Here is an 18,311-nt window from a genome sequence, read left to right on the forward strand (position 1 = left end):
TATGGTATTTCATTTGCTAACACATATTTTGAGTAAACTTGTGTATGTTTATTGTTTGTTAGTCTGCAACATGGGTCCTGGGTTCCCAGTGAATATATTAGATAATTATGCACACACACACACACACACACACACACACACAGTACCGCCCAGTATAAAGGAGTGATCAATTTTGAACACATTAATTTGTTAAAACACTCTTCTCCTTGATATTGTCACAAACAAGTAAGTCTTGATACTTGTCTGTGATATTGTTAATGGTTTGGACAGGATGACGAAGTGAGCACACTATAGAAGGTACTCTACATTATGCTGGTGTTCACCATTTAATGAGAAAATCATCAGCAGTCGTTCAAGGCCTTGTTAACCTTTGTAGTTGTTAGACCCCATTATGTCGGTATCAATCAAATAAATATAATTATGGCTGACGCCAGCACACATTTGAATAACAATTAAGCAGTAATGTATGGTTCTGGTTTCAAATGTATATCTCAATGGTAAAAGGATGGGTTTACATTCGCGCTATGCAATATTTGGAGAAAGTATTTTATTGTGTGTAACGGTATTTCATCATAGACAACTACAGCAACATACCACTAGAGACTAAATAACCTTCTTGCGAGACAGGTCACTCTTCGTCTATCACTAAATGGCAAAGGGCAACACATGTTGTATCATTACTTCAAAGTGGCGTCGTGATTTTACAACACTGATACAGCCATCCTTCAACTGAGTGGGTAAATTTGACAGTGGATGGACAGATGGACAAACAGAGAGCTACAGCAGTGACAGATGGATAGAGACAGATGCACAGACAGATGGATGGTCAGATAGACAGACAGGCAAATGGTCAGCAAGACTGATAGAACTGCAGACATTAACATTCAGAAAGAACTCCAAAATCACAAAGATATGACTACTGTGTTATGTACAGCATACAAAATCAAATCCATATATGAATCACTTTAACGTTTTCTTTATATTGTAAACAAGTCTTCATACATGACATAGTCCCAATGAAGTATTTTGGTAGTGCACCCTTATCAAAAATATTCATTGCACATTCACTTCATGTACCATATACAATATTTCTGTTCATTTACACCCTGAGATGGGTAATAAATCAAACAATTGGTATAAGAGTATGCAAACCATGTTGCATATTTTATTGAGGTCTTTGAATGTACAATGGTATAATTGTAAGTACAGAGAGTAAATTATCATTGCAACTTTCTGAAGAATTCTATGAACATTCACTTGGCAGTTATTTATAATGAGTAATCACTGCACATTATTTGTACAATATACACAATCTAAAATGTGGTCAATTTTCAAGATACAGTATATAAAAAATTAGACCGGTATATTTATGTTCTTGTAATCCTTTCTAATTGGGCAGTAACTTTGCAGTAACTGCAGATTCATTGTTACATGTATTAAAGTTTACAACAGACTAGAGAAGATAATGTTATATCTTTCGGTAATTCTCAGCTGTGCCTTTCTAAGGCAGCATAATAACAAACAAGATTTTATGGCTTCTTCACTGGGGTTGACCTTCTTGAACCTGGTTTTGTTCTCTCCTTTTCCAGATCTAATTTGGCCCTTTCCATCGCCATCTCTTCTTTCCTTGCTATTATCTCTCTTTCTCTGTCTTCAAGTAGCTGTACGGTTTCTGTTAAACTGTCATTTGATTGTTGCTTTAGACTTTCTATTGCTTTTCTCTGTTCCTTGTGCTTTGCCTGACTTGTCTCTTGCAGTTGTTCAAGGTGACTAAAGAAATCCTTACTGAACTCCGACATAGTGGCCAGTCCTTAAATAAATTAGAAATTCAATGAAATGAAGCCTTCTACAAATGTTTTCTAAGCTATACACACTACATTCATAGCTTGTATGGATTTGCTGCGTTAGGATAATGTGTATATTGTCACTGTAACCTCTTAAAACAAACTCAGTTGCATCAAACAAACATTCTTATCATGTCCCACGACTTATATCTCCAACTGAGTATACTCTTCAATATAACAAACACTTCATTATTACAAAATATTTCTAAATCTCCTCATGAGTTCATCATGAAGACGTTACAGACTGTGTATAAAAGAATTCTTGAAGTGACCAGTCCCCTTAGGTCACTGTATATTCCTCAGCAAACGAAGCAAAATATTGGGTAATCAGATCTAATTGTATTATGTGTTGATGTCTTATGCAGTTAACCATTTATATGTGCCTCATATGTATATTTTGTCAGGGTCACGTAATAGATTTGTTCAGATGGAACTATTTCTGTGAACCTCACCAGATATATATTAATTATAATAATGCAAATTTATAACATGCCTTTTCTCTGAGAGCTCAAGGCACTCACAATTGTTACCCCTGACATGAATCAATGATGGCACAACGGCCCTCTCAACTCCTCAACATATATGATCATAATTAGGATTTTTTTCTTTGATATGCACACACACAGTCACTTGTCTTTTTGCATCCAGTTGATAAATTATTCAAAAGACAGGGCTAGATTTGAAGGCACTTACTTTCATCATCTTGTGTCTCCGAGGACGGTTCTGCTGGTGTGAGTGAATTCACTATGCTAGACAACTTAACAAGAAAAATTGAAGATGTAGTCTTTATAGGATACCTTTGGAAATAACTGAATTTACTACGCAACTAGTACACGACATGAAATACAAATACTTGTTTTAAAACAAAGATGACATTCAAAGACCATTCTCTATGCTAGATACACTACTACTAGATGAAAGGTCATGGGTTACTTAACAAAAACTGAAGTTACATACATGCACATTTTTTTTCTTCAATTTTTCACACATTGGTCAAACTTTCTTTTGGCAGATTTTTGGACAGAGTGTACTTAAAGCTAAATCTAACATTAAACCTGCAGTTGATGTAACTGGGCTATTATTATTGTTTTCAATCTGACAATCAACAATATATTCACAGAAAATTGTTAAAATACCAATAATTAGGTATTGTAAAGGTAAATCAGATGTTGATTTTATACATAAGTAGTACAGTAGCAGGTTGAAATCATGATCATGTTGCAGCTGATTTTAGGGTGTGGACCCAAAAATCAATTTTATTTGATTGCACCATGTTATGTATACAGCTACACAAATATGTTTACCCGGGGGGGTGATTCAATACTGTTTAGGGTGTACAACATTATGATTATATCATTATATCTAACAAAGCAATTAAAAATGTTCCTGTTGCAGCCAGTGCAGCTTTAATGTACAATTGAGTAATCAATATCTCATTTGTGAAATCTGCCTTTAAAACGTGTAGGTTACTCAAGAGTTTATCAGTGAAAGCGATTTCATATTTATCTCAATTTATTTAAGCATGACAACTGTTGCAGCTAAAGTTAAAAGGCGTTTAGAGTCAAATTTTATGTTCATAGTAGCATGAGAACAGTGCATTGCATAAAATATGTCTTGGCAAATCATCAAAGATGTTTCGTTTACTTGCAGTTACTCATTTACAAGCAGGTGACATGTACATGTAATTTGACACTTGACTGTTCTGTGGATCTTGAGTTTAGAATTTCAACCAACAATACCTCCACAACGGAAAAACTAATTTGTCATTTGTTTGATATTCTTGTCAATTTCAGATGTATATTCATGACAGAATTCCTGCTTACCTGGTCTGCTTGACCCTTGAATATTGATAGAAACTGTCTTAAGGCATCCTCTGAAGCGGTGTCTTTCAAGTTACCGAAGGCTTCTAACACCTCTGGTAAAAAGAGAAAAATATGTGATATGAGTAATTTGAATGTCATGAAATAATACTAGCTACACACAACAAACCTCTGTAGTCCCCAGAGGGCTTCTAGAATTCTCAGATCGTTAATTAGTTCAATTTTGTGACATGTCTCAGGCGACATATAATACATCACTTACTGTGTTGAGATTGTTTGTCAAATTTGAACACTTGGTAGCCATGCAATAAAGATCCACTATTTAGTCAAATTGCCAAACAACTATTATAAATATCTACAATTATCACATTGTCAGATATGATCTATCTACTGGTATCATTAGATTTGACCTTGACCTCCACCTCAAAGGTCAAATGTTAAAATGAAATTACATGGTTTTGCATATCACAAGCACTCTTCAGTGTCTAAGTGCAGCTGATTTCTATCTTCATTGTCATACTTGGAGAACAGTTTAAACATTCCAGTGACATGGAGAGATGTATATTCCTTCTATAATTATTTTTATTGATACATTTCTGGAGTGTAAATTTCATACATGGGAATAACATGACAACAGATATGAAATATGGGAGTTCATTTTGCAACACTTAATACATATTAAAGCTGCACTATTTGCGACTGGATTATGTTTTGAAACTGCATATTTTGTTAGATATGCAAGCCTTACTTGTAATATCGTACACCGTGAACAGTACTGCAATCACCTTTGAATAAACATATCTGTGTGGCTGTACACATAATTTGGTACAATAAATCCAATCATATTGATTTTTGGGTCCAAACCCTAAAATCAGCGCCCTCAACAGCAATCATGATTTCAACTTGTTACTGTACAGTTAATGGATAAAATCGACTACTAATTAACATGTACAGTGTCTAATTATTGGTGTTCTAACAAATTTCATTCAATATATTCTTGTTGATGATTGAAAAAATAATACTCAAGTTACTGCTAGTGCATTTTAAATGTTGGAATGCAAATGTCTTTCTTAAATATTCTGTACGCTTCTTGGCAGTACACACTACAATAAACATGACATGTTAAGTTCATGCCATAATTCCCTTAATTCCATTTTCACACCAACACAGTCTTGTTTCATCCAAATAATCAATAAATTGAATTCAGTCTTGTATGTATTAAGACTACTTAGAAAATCAAAGTGTTTGTCATGTGGTTACGGTTCAGAGACAAAGTACACATCGGGAGATGCTCTCACTTAAATCAACACAGGGAAAGAACCATAGGTGAGATTTACATTGTAATTGGAGCTGAAATCTCGAAGGAATTGAACAGCAAATTTCAGTTCACAGAAGCAATTCAAAATGGATGCCCTACAAATAACTTCTATAAATAACTTCACTTGATTGGGGAAAGTGTCCATCAACAAAGTAGATTTCATTACTAAAACTAATTCGTTGAACAGCTCTGTGGCCTTATCTTAATCAGTATTATACCGTAATAAATCAACAAAGTAAGGGTTAGCTTCAAGGGTTATCTTCTCTTTTCTGTGACACACAACAAAACATTCCAAACTCAGAACTAGACAAACCTTCCAAACTCAGGAATTAGACGAGTAGTGACAAACCCTTAGGTCATAAGTAATTTGTGGCTGAATGAAGTAACATTTTGGGAATAATATATACTTCCTTGAGCAAAATTTATGAAAAATACGGAAAAATAATGGCAATTTGGAATGTTTTGATTCATATTTCAAGCACTGCAAAACCAGTGACGTAGGCATGGGTTGTAGTGACATAGAATAACCAGGATATATATGCCATATTTTCTGTTCCAAGACAATCACTTGGCTTGAGTATGGTATAATAACGTCAATTTTTTGGGGGATTACGACATCTCAAATGTGGTATTATTTATATATTTTTGTTTTTCATACCATTTTTCTCAATCTAAACAAACAAATAAACAAACAAACAGACAAACAAAGGGTCAACATCTAAAGACTAGCTAGCTAGTGGCAGGTAATCAGAAATGCACAATTTTTTTTTGTTCAAAAATTTGTCCTAAAGGCTTTAATTTATACTTACCCTGTAGGGGTTTGCATACCAATTCCATCGCACTTGCCTCAAACCCTTTGTAAGCTCCCCTATAATGAAACACAACATCATAAAGCATACAATTTATTGCAGGATCTCGGCATGTTTGAAGTATGAGTGATTGCATCCTAGCGTTAACATTACATAAATCCAATCAACTTGGGCATTCAATGATGGATAGTTGTGATACCTATAACATCTACCTAATATGTAACAACTGTACTATTTCATTAAATCATCTTAATAACCTGTCTATTGTTGATTTCTATTGTAATTAATCTTTGGTTATGAATTAATCAATAAGCTGATGACTTTAATTGACCAACTGTCTGGTTAATATTTCAATTAATTAATGACATATTTATGATGTAACTAATTGATGATTTGAAATTTAACGAGTCGTCCTACACGCGACATATTTTCCAGGAGTTATATTATTTAAAGGTCAAAAAACAAAGTATCAATCCCCTGAAGGAAGTCTACATTAATGGGCAAAGTCCAAAGCTGAATGTTTTTTTTTCTACTATTTTCATTTAATATCAAGAATCACTAAATATGTTATTCTACTTTGTATGGTTTGGGGTTGGCGTTTGGGTTAGGTTGGGGTTGGGGTTGGGTTTTGGTTGGGTTTGGACAGGACATCTGAGGATAATACATCCCATCAGAGTCTGGTGAGGAAGTGATGATCAATGTTACTTTTGAAGCTATGTGTTTAGATAGCACACCATAGTCCGGTAAAGAGTTCCATTCTTTAACAATGAAAACAAGAACATAGTTATTCTAAGTGTCCAATCTGGCAGATTTCTGCTGTAATAAGCATCGCGATTGGCCAAAAACCAAGGGCAATTTAGTGTTTTTTAACAGACCCACTCAGTGCTAATTATTCAACCGTGTCAAGAGGTAACTGATGAGACAAGATACTTTGACAACACTTGAGGAGTAATGATTTGAATAAAGTCCACATACTCAATCAAAGAGAGACTTTGTATAACGTACCGGACTGAATCAAAGAGTGACTGAATGTACTGTATCTGTACATCATACACTCCTTTATGGTAGCCCAGTTCTTCTTGTAATGCTTTCACCTATTGTTATGGAAAAGTACAAACATCATTATTTGCATTTGCTATAATTAGTTGCGTTTGCTATGATATTTGCAGTTTGATTTGTCAACAAGCTATAGTATACAATAGAAATCTCCCTACCTGATAAACCTAATTGCCACAATTGTATTTTACTATATAGTTAGTAGCAAGTGGGAGTTTAATTGGTAACAGTGTCTTGTTTATACAATGCACAGTTGACATGAAAGTCACCTGACACAGCGCAGAGACGCCCTACACTGAGTAATTATAAACTCACAGAACACAGAATAGGGTTGGTCACTACATTGAAACATATATGTGTTGGTGTATCAATAAAGAATTACTTCATTTCAAACATTTGCCTAATTTGTTGAACTTGAATTTATATTTTTCTCTGAATGTGATTTCTTCAGATATTTATTTCTCTATCCTATAGGTGGTATGTATGTGTATACTAGGTAGTCTGGTTGAAACTTCAAGCATGGTGTAGATGGTTATCTTGGGTAAATTCAACTGACACTTGTGTTCTCTGTACCTGTTTGTCTTAAAATGACTCCCTGTCTAAACATAAGCAAGACTATTATCAATTACACTCCCACTTTTAGACATTAAAATAACTGTTGCTAACTATAAAAATAACACTGTACAATTAGGTGTTGCAGGGAGGAAGATTTCTATGTTATTTTGCCATATAACTCCTCATGGTAGGTCCTGTGTCAATGTGCCATGCCATGCCACACCATACCACACCACACCACACCACAGTATTCTGTTGCAATTTATTCTTTAAAAGAGAGCTGTCTAAATGTTATAATAGTTAAACTTTAGTTCAAACAATGACTATATCATCCAGAAAGGGGAAAATCACTCGAGGAAATAAAGTCATTTTCATAAACTATGGGTTCTGGTGAGTCATTTCATGATTTTACATCACCTACAATTACTTTGCTTGTGATTTCAGAGAAACATCAAATTGATCTCGTGCATTATAGGGTATCTTTGCTATGGGGCTATTGAATCATGGGAGTCAGCAGAAATAATATATTCATGGCTGCACATTGAATATTCATGAGATGTTTTACACGGAAGAGAATAGGCACTTAGGAGTCATAAAGGAAAGGAAACCCATGTGAATTACACCCAAACAAGCATTACATATCAAGACACTGTTTATGGTTTTATGTAAGTTTTTGATGTTCTATAAAAAAGAGATGGTCACATAATTTTACAGCAGTTAAAAATAATGTAAATTTTATACCTTGTGATTATTGACTTCAATGGAGTAATTGACAGTCTTCAATAATGCTTCTATGACAGCTTTTCCCTGGAAATCAAGAACAATTTAAAAAAAAAATGTTCCAAATAAAAATATTTTATGAACCTGTAAAGCTGTATATTTTTTGTGTGATGTCCCTACAACAGGAATGTTCAATTAGTTTTCAACAACAACAACAACAACAACAACAACAACAACAACAATAACAACAACAGCAACAACATGGTAAGAAAAACTGATGAATTCCTTGACAATCTTATCTTCAATGCAATGCTGCAAGGAAGACATATCTATAGTAATGCACAAAATGCATTCATTACCCAACATTCTGTGATACTGTAGCTACTCAGAATATTGTAGATTTTCAGCTTTTTTTGGACAACATTTTATAAACAAGTTTTTATTGTATATTTTGTTTGTTGTGGATGTTGAATATATATAGAAATCTGTGTCCATCTTACCTGTTGTTGTTGACTTTTCACAAAACTTGGCAGCGATTTCATGACCTTGTCCACTGAAAACTCACCCAATACAGGTTTTTGTAAGACACCCTGTGAAAAGAAATAAACATGTTTAATTAAGGGGGGCACAAACTGAATTAATATGTTTTTCAGGACGTAATTTTTTCTGCATGTTAAAACCAAATCTGATTAAAATCTGATCTGGTGAAAGTGGCTAGATGTCTTTATTTACCTCTATTTCCATCATTTTGTGTCGTTTGTTTTGTTCCAAGTGATCGCCACCTTCCCACATCTGAACCTGTGTAATCCCATTGAATGTCGACAATATTGTAAGGTTTTCACAACCAATCAGCACGCTTCAATTTCTCCAGTGTGTGCAGCTGCCAACGTAACGTTCATCCTGATTGGCCAATCGAAAGCGCGAGATTCAAACGCAATAGTCTATTACACAGGTTCAGATGTGGGAAGGCAGCGATCACTCGGAACAAAACAAACGACACAAAATGATGTACATATAGAGGTAAATAAAGGCATCTAGCTTCTTTTACCACATCAGATTTTAATCAGATTGTATTAAAAGGTACTCACAGTATTCTACTTACTGATGCATACTTAGCCATCACTTGTAATTGACTGAAATCAAACTTGGTATTAAGATATAACTCATAAACCATCCGATGACAAAATTTATTATACGCATCAAAAAATGTACTGGAACTCCCTGCTATTTAATCAACAGTTCTAACAATGCCAGAACACAAATAGCAATGTCATAGAAAGCACACATCGACATTAACATTATACAAGAATAGTAAATTGAAGGTCTTTGTAAGTGCTTTCACGTATTAAGCTAAAAGCTTATGAACTCAGTTTGTGCTACTTTAACAAATTTTTGTTTGAGGCAATGTCTACATTAGAAAGTGATAAAATTATAGAACCATATATTGCACCATTCTATGTGTACTGATAAACATAAATATCTCTATCCACAGGTGATTCAATACTGTTTCGGGGTATGATATTACAAATAAGTCATAATATCTAATGAAACAGTTTAAAATCCCATTCAGTTGCTGCTGTAACAGACTCTAAACCATCACTCATGCGAAGAATTGTCTACAAATATCAATAATAACAAGAGCAGTTTTGGTTGTTATAACTTCCCTACAGTAATACACAAAATATATTTAAAGAAAGACAGCTGCACTGATTTCACTCCTTATTATGCAATCTCCATTTAGCACCTGATTTCCTACTTGGATTTAGCCGATTGCAAATATAATAATCAAAACAGTACACATGAACTCACAGTCATACCTATGGTACAGCACTTTGATATATTGCAGTTTTAAGATTTGAAAATTTCCTCTCATGGATAATGTCAGACATTGAGACAGCTTAAATTTTGCAATTCATGTCACATAGTACGTTGAAAATTACAATATTAATGTTAAGAGGTGGAAAAGTTCAGAATGTTCACAGATGTATCACCTACACTCACAGTGTCTGATATATGTCTGCCATATTTCATATGTACATGTAAGTAATATTTGGTTATTTGATTGAGTGTTTCCTAAGCTCCTGTTTGAAGATGTCTGTTGTTTGACATCTTTTATGGTTTGAGTGGCAGCGTCTGTTATTTAAAGGGGTAACATCAATACTTCAATGTAGGATAAAAAGCTGAATTCTTTTACTTTGGGGGTGGGGGATTTTTAGGCTATTTTAGTTCTCATCCTACAAAAACGGTTTTGCTTTTAATGGGTCTGTTCTGTACCTCTAAATACACGTCAAATATTTGTAAAAAGAAAATGAAGGATTTTCACTATACCAAATGCATGGCACTATAATTAGTGTGTATGTAGTGTTCCCCATGCTCATTTTGTATTCATATCACTACATACTGATTTGAAATCGATTGTGCAGTCTGAAACAATCCTCAATTTTGGCCACTTTAGTAACAGAAGGGGTGGGGGTGGGGGGGGGTGGGGGGTCTGAGGCCCAAATAAAAGAATTCAGTTTTTTATCCTACACTGAACTATTGATCTCAACCCCTAAAATATATTTTGATTTTTACATCTTCACAAGCTGAAAATTTTTGATATTTTTATCAATTTATACCTGATGAACAATATGCTAAACCTTTAATGGAAAGTTTATTTTTTTTTTAATCTGTTTAAAAGTAGAAATAAAATTATAATGTTCAGTGTATGCAAAAGTAAATTTAAGAGAAATTTAGCAAACACTTTCTCGTGTAACAAGTGACTGAATTTTTTTTTTTTTTTTTGAAAATTTTAATCCCAATTTTAGACTGCAAACGTGACATTTATATATTTTTGAAAATTGGGTCTAAAATACCGGCATATAAGCGATTATTATGACACTTATTCATGAAATCATCAAATTTGAATTTGAAAATAGTCTATTTTTTAAAATGTATGTCTGGTACTAAAGGAGTTAATGGGATTGAAGGACTATCCAGGTATACACTCACCCATGGAGCTGCTGGGATCAGTACTGATAATGCTACAAGATCTTGACAACTGTCGCTAAGTAACTGGTTACAATGTTGCATTTGTAGATTGAGGTGATCCACACTTGGTTCAATGCTGGATGGTAGTGATGGAGAATGTTCTAGTGACTGCTGCAGATGATACAACTCTTTATGTAACTTGAACAATTTGGACTCCAACTTTGCCTGTAGATACAGCAATCAAAAACACATGCATATGACGAGGCAAAATAAAAATAAATGTCTTGTTTCTGAAATTACATGACTTCTGAAAATAGGGTAGGTAGGTCGGAATTTCATTTTTATTTTACTTTAGATTTCAAAAATTACTTTGAACACAAACTAATCTATTGTTCTTCAAGGTGGTAGATTACACAAGTGGGTGATAGCAGTTCCTCTGTTGTGCGATTGTAATCACCCTGTGATCAAGATAGTGTAAACATTGGAAGTCTCAACACAGCACTGCAGGTTCATGGAACTCGAAATTAACTAGTTTTCAGAGATACCTCCCTACTGAGACTATAATTAAACCAATGTCCATTCAATAGCTTAACACTGTTGTATCAACATCTCACAACAATAGTTTTAGTTTGTGTCTATCTTTAAGTTACTAAACCAGAGTAATGCCACCATTTCCTTGAATTACACTGGGTCTGTTCTGTTCTGTTCTGTTCTGTTCTGTTATGCGTTGTTGATATGTTGTGGAAGATCATTTCAGTCTCTGATGAACCTTAGAACAAACAAATATTTGTGACTGTCTAAAGTTGTTTATGATAACAAACTTACCACTTGTTTTAGACTTATATGATCAGTTGTACCTGAGCACACATCTAGTAATGTCACACTCTCTTTACAATTCTCCTTCACAAATGGATTCATAAACAGCAATGGTCTGGTAAAATTATCATTATTGTGACCCTGTAGATTAGAGTAAGACAAATAATAAACATGATTACACATGTACCAGAGTTTATTAGTACTGGTGCATGTGCACAATGGTGGTATTTGCACTGCAGTGCTACACCAAAAATATTATTGCATACCTGCATGCAAATGATATGCAAATGAGGACGTGATTATTCATTCTACATGAAAGCATGTAATTGCATAGTATCATTTTTATGGCAATTTGCCGTTTCAGATAAACATACGTAATAATAACAGAACCCCATGTCGAGTGAGCACCAGTGTGGGTACTCAGGAGTATTTGCACTTGTGCTTGCAGTGTTTTCTGCTGTACTTTCACTGGCTATACTCATGAAAGTATATGCTACAGAGAACACTGCAAGTACTTATGCAAATACTCCAAGTACACCATGCTTGCACTCGGGTGTCATGGGGTTCTGTCATATGATAGAATAGAATAGATAAATCACTATGCCTTCCACAGTTTCATCAAAGAACTTAGAGCTTATTTCTAATCATCAACATTTCACATGCATTTTTTTTAGAAAGCAGTCCAAGTGTAAATATTGTACTATGAAACAGAAATACAAAATAATTTATTTATCCAACAACTAACCATGGATGAATCACGATATTATTCCACATTATTCATCTTTATTCAGCTGAGGAAAATACAAGTAACCTAAGGGGCCTTGTCACTATGTGTTGAGGACATGTAGTGACAAAACCCATATTATGTCAAGTATTTTCCAGCTCATTTTTCACTAGAACCATCACAGTTTGGAACAATTTACCACCAGACATTGTAACTGTAGGATTACTTGATACTTTCAAGTCTTAAGTAGCATCACAATTTATGAACTAAATATAATAACTATTTACTATTTACTATTTATTTTTCATTTCATTTCATTCCCTTTCCTTTCCTTTCCTTTCCTGTCTGTCTGTCTGTGTGTCTTTCTGTCTCTGTGTGTGTGTCTTTCTGTCTCTGTCTGTCTGTCTGTCTGTCTGTCTGTCTGTCTCCTTTAAGTCAATTTAACTTGCCGATTTCCATCTTTTTTATATTCTGTTGTGCACATACTGGTAAAATCTTCAACACGTTGAAGGTGGCCAGTCATGGAAGAACAAGAAGAGGATTTAGTGAGTTGAGTAAGCTCTCTATACTCCTACTAACACACATACCTCAATGTTTCTATACAATTTAAATCTTGCAGATTGTAGGCTTTCAATTAAAGATGTCAGCTGTGCTCTCTGGATGCTGACTGATGGTCCTCTGGTCTCTGATGCCAATAATTCTCTAGATTGAATAGAAATTAAGCAATTCATTCTATGTTACGAAGGTGGAAAGATGGGACAGACAGATATGTATTGTGCAAACTAGAAAACCAGTTAGTACGTGTCAACAGTTGATGTTGAAATCACTGTCAAGAGTGAATGTTGTCAAATGTGCATGGTTTTCTTGAGCTTCTAGAAGTAGAACAATTTTGTTTGTTTGCTGTTGGTGATTGTGTGTGTGTGTGTGTGTGTGTGTATGTGTGTGTGTGTGTGTGTGTGTGTGTGTGTGTGTATGTATGTATGTATGTATGTATGTATGTATGTATGTATGTGTATGTGTGTGAAAAGGTGTGATGGCTAGAGTGCCAAAACCACAGGTGATATCTGGTATCCATGTCAACATAAATCAAACTATATATAGTAATTAAATAATTAATTGATAAATTCACTAATTGATAAATTGATAATCATTAATTACTCATGGTCATCAATATTAACAACTTGATGGTTAATAATCAAATAAAAATTAACAAATTATACACAAGGAACATTAAATCTAAAATAACTGCTGAATGATTACAAAATCTCATCCATCGATAATTTAAAGCACTTTTCCTACATTTTGCTTATTTTTTATTTCTAATTTTAAGCTCTTTAATGTCAGGAAAATGTTGTCAGCCATGATTATCCTGAAAGCTGATGGCGATGATGAAACAAGAGGGGTGGAAAATATCAGAATGCTGCCACTGGTGACGCTATAACCATTTGAGTTAGCAAAGGTTCAGATTTTCAGCAATAAACAATTATTTTCACCCATAAATGCATATACTATGTGTTGTTACCATCTTACAATCAGTGCAGTAGCACTGACTCTGCACACAGTTCAGCGAAAGTAAATATGTACTGCGTATAACTGCATGTATCATAAAAATTGAATCTACAAACCTGAGTTGATCAGTGAGGGCTGAGATGGCATTTTCGACATCCATCAATATTTTACTTCTTGAACTGAGTGCATCAGATTGCAGGATAACCTGTTAGATTAGAGTGACATAAATGATGGATGAATTCCTGTCATATATGGGGACTTGGAAGTTCCCAATTTCTAGAGGTCACGATGTTGTGTACCTTTATAAAGTGGCCATATGGATGAGGATCGGGTATTTATTTTTTGGCTATTTAATTCACAAAAACAATTTTATCATGTCTTCCTACTTGAAAAATCAATGTGAAACAACATAGACCATGTCTGTGTTTGTGACTCAATACATTGCAAAAAGCTAAAAAAATGTGTAAAATGTTTGTCATTGTACGTACAATAACAAACATTTTACACATTTATTAATCTTTTGCCATTTATTGAGTAGCAAGCAAGGACTTGGCATATGTTCTTTCAAATTGATTTTTCAAGTAGGAAGCTATGAAAAAATAGTTTTATAATTTAATAAAAATACAAAATAATCACTCATATGGCCACTTTAAAGGGGAGTAATGTCTCTCCAGGAAATATAGATATTTTCATAAACTATGGATTCTGGAGAGTAATTTCATGATTTTATTTACATCACCTACAATTACTTGTGATTTCAGAGAAACATCAAGTTGATCTTGTGCCTTTGTAAAGCATGTCTGTTATGGAACAAGGCATGATGGGAGTATATATTGAGCACCTCAGAACCATGTACCAGTGATGTACAAATAGATTATTGTAATATAGAACAACCAGGGTATATAATCCATATTTTCTGTTTGTGTATGGTATAATATCCAGTGTTCTATTATAACACATTGGCTATATCGACTAATAGTGACTATTTTCTCATGGTTTACTTTAAAATGTTCCGACATTTGTAATATGTTTAAACATTTTACTCTGAATTCATTTGAATTACTGTATTTTGACAAAGCCTCGACATACTACAGTAAATCTATTCAAACCTGTTCCAAATTTTCATTACTGCATTAGTGAATTGTTGCGATGTTCACTGTACGCTTTCAAGTTTGACAATAACCCCCATAAAGTTAGGTCTTGTATACCCGTCTTGCTTTTTAAAGTGAGCGTCTGAGAATGAGTGATTTTGTCTGGAAGGAGTGTATAGAGTCTGTATTGTTAAAGGCTGAGATGTGTAGATAAGTATGACATTAACATCACCACATGGTCTAGCAACTAGGTACAACATCTCTCCTTACCTACCTGTCTTTCAAGTTGCACAAGTTGAGCTTTTAATAACTGAACTCTTCTTTCATCGTACTTTTCATATTTGGTGTCACTAACTAATTGATTATACAAAGACCTGAAATCAACATCAGACCAAATAAATGTCGAAATTTGTCATGTATTCATCTAAAAATAGGATTCTTTTCTTCCCCTCAAAGGAATTTGAAAAAGTTGCTGAGAGCTGAAACTCAATTTTTGTACAATGTTATGTCATCAAATTATTTTTTAATAATTAGTATATATTACCTCTGACATTCACAGCAATTTGATTAAAAAAAATAGCACACAGTAATGAACTTGACGACAACAATCACTGTCTGATTACAAAATGCAATTTCATCAGCTGATGTAATTTCTGACTCAGTCCAATTGATTCAAACATATTTGATCCACAGTGTATTCTAATGTTACTGTTGCTATAGTTACCTGAGTTGTTCCAATTCTTGTTTCAAGGTTTCATTTTCTTCTTTCAAAGTCTGGAATAAAACATACGAAGTAACAGACCCATGTAAAACTATTACACTCAATATTAAATAGCTATTATTGTTAGAATGTCACAATGTACAATATCATGTCAGGGGTCAGAGGTCAAGGGTCAGGTTAGACGAGCTGCAAGTTATTTCTTGATTCCAGTTTATCCGTCTCTCTTTTGTGTTGTTACCAAGGTTATGTAATCATGTACTATATATTTAGGTAAATAAACCGTTTATTATCAAAATCGTGGGAAACTTGTCTGGCCAAGGGAGTATGTTCTAAATATGGATTTTGAAGATAAAATGAATGAAGTGAATTAATAATGAAAAGGATCAGGAACTGAGTGTATGTCCTCAGTCTTGTAGAAAGATGTATCAAAACTGAAATATTTGCTATTCTGATTGAACATGATTACAGAAAATGTCTGGGATTTCTTTACTCGATCCTAAAGGGATGTTTTGATATCTCTTTCTCATGACAATATATCTATAATGACACACACACACACACACACACACTCACACACACATGTACACACACACACACACACACATGTACACACACTCACACACACATGTACACACACACACACACACACATGTACACACACACACACACACGCACGCACACACACAAACGCACACACACACACAGACACACACACACACACACACACACACACACACACACACACACACACACACACACACACACACGCATTATCCTATTGGGAAACATTGCCACAGTCAGTGAGATTAGCAATTATGGTAAATGTTACATTATAAAGGTATACACAGAACCAGTGACTGTATTCATGGATTACTATGTAAATTACAAATCTGTCATAACACAAGATACATACATATGATAGGTCAGTACGTCACTTACAAAGCTGTCATAACAACACAAGATAGGTCAGTCACTATGTGTGTATATATCCTGTATTTACCTGTATTGTGTTGGCATCAGCCTGTTTGCTAGCTGATGTGCTTCTGTCTGACACTGGTTTTAAACCAGCTGGTACCTGATAATTATCCTCATACCCCATTGTAATTCTTGATGATGATGACGTACTCTATAGATGAAGAAAATAAGATTGTGAACTTATCGAACATTTCACCGAGTTGTGTGCATATTATTCCATGAAATCATACTTGATGGATCTTATACTGTACCATCAAACATTATTGCTAAGTATATTTGTAACTTTTTTTTAGTTGCTTTGAATTGAATAAAGCATACTTGAATATGATGAGAAATACTTATATAATTACAGCTTATGAACATGTGTAACTAGTATTGTTTCATATTATGCATGCATGCGTGCGTGTGTGTGTGTGTGTGTGTGTGTCTGTCTGTTTGTTTGTCTGTCTGTCTGTTTGTTTGGGGTCCAGGAATTTGAACGGAACCACAGATGTACAAAGATTACTGGTACTATCATGATTAATCAGAAGTATAGATCAAAAGGTACAGTGCAGTAACATACTAACAGGTTTGTGAACTGAGATGAACTATGGAAGTACGTACAAACTACAGGAACATGTGTTTCATAGTGTGCAACACACGGTATTACTATTACAATGAATGACTCCATCATTTGTTTAACAAAACAGTACCAGTCTGTGATGGTACATATACAGACACGATCCAGATTTATATTGAAAAATTCTCACAGTCATACATTATCTGCAGGCGCCAGGACACTCAGTACATAGTCTAATTCTAAACTGGCACAGTGTATTACGCATGACCATGGAACTTTTCCATGGTATGACGTTTTTAATACATAATGCACTGTATCAGTTTAGAATTATAGACTACTCAGTACAGAGCTAGCTATTTCTTTAAAAAAATGACCCCCCCCCCTCACAATTTCTTTCAAAAACATGACGTTGACACCCCCCCCCCCCCCCCCCCCCCGCACACACACCGTGCTCGAAGGCGAAAGTTTCCACCTAATTGGCACATATGGGTATGTGTAAAGGTAATCCTCGAGAGCACATTGCCTTAACTTTACAAACCTTTCTCCCTCTTCCAAAAGATGTCGGGGCTTTCTTCCGTGTATCCATTTCATTGAAATTGCAAGCTGAGACATGAGAACCAATGCCTGTTGGTTTTGATCAGCTGGTACATAGGGCGCCCTCTAACAAGATTTTTTTCTTCTTTTCTTTTTATTACTTGGCCCTGTACACGACGGTCAGCGGGGTTAGACCACAGGGGGCAGCGAGCATGTAACTGACACGGGACAAACATTCGATCATGCATAAACTAGTAAGGAAGACCTTACTAGTTTATGCATGATCGAAT

At 34.6% G+C, this 18,311-nt stretch overlaps 2 protein-coding genes across 2 annotated transcripts; both read right to left on the reverse strand.

The window, feature by feature from the left end:
* Positions 1 to 1,252: 1,252 nt before the first annotated feature.
* On the reverse strand, positions 1,253 to 6,800 carry LOC144443880 (uncharacterized). Its single transcript, XM_078133472.1, has 5 exons — positions 6,797 to 6,800; positions 5,792 to 5,850; positions 3,668 to 3,759; positions 2,538 to 2,601; positions 1,253 to 1,810 (listed from the first exon to the last, which is right to left on the reverse strand). Exons 2-5 carry the CDS (start codon positions 5,817 to 5,819, stop codon positions 1,530 to 1,532), a joined length of 465 nt encoding a protein of 154 aa, XP_077989598.1. The 5' UTR covers positions 5,820 to 5,850; positions 6,797 to 6,800; the 3' UTR covers positions 1,253 to 1,529.
* Positions 6,513 to 18,111, reverse strand: LOC144442964 (uncharacterized). The gene is made up of 12 exons (XM_078132338.1): positions 18,026 to 18,111; positions 16,954 to 17,079; positions 15,957 to 16,006; positions 15,507 to 15,606; positions 14,258 to 14,346; positions 13,220 to 13,334; positions 11,918 to 12,049; positions 11,114 to 11,263; positions 8,623 to 8,712; positions 8,144 to 8,209; positions 6,797 to 6,885; positions 6,513 to 6,549 (listed from the first exon to the last, which is right to left on the reverse strand). Exons 1-12 carry the CDS (start codon positions 18,071 to 18,073, stop codon positions 6,513 to 6,515), a joined length of 1,092 nt encoding a protein of 363 aa, XP_077988464.1. The 5' UTR covers positions 18,074 to 18,111.
* Positions 18,112 to 18,311: the final 200 nt, after the last annotated feature.

Source organism: Glandiceps talaboti, chromosome 12 (genome assembly GCF_964340395.1).
Source record: "Glandiceps talaboti chromosome 12, keGlaTala1.1, whole genome shotgun sequence".
Lineage (NCBI taxonomy): Eukaryota > Metazoa > Hemichordata > Enteropneusta > Spengelidae > Glandiceps > Glandiceps talaboti.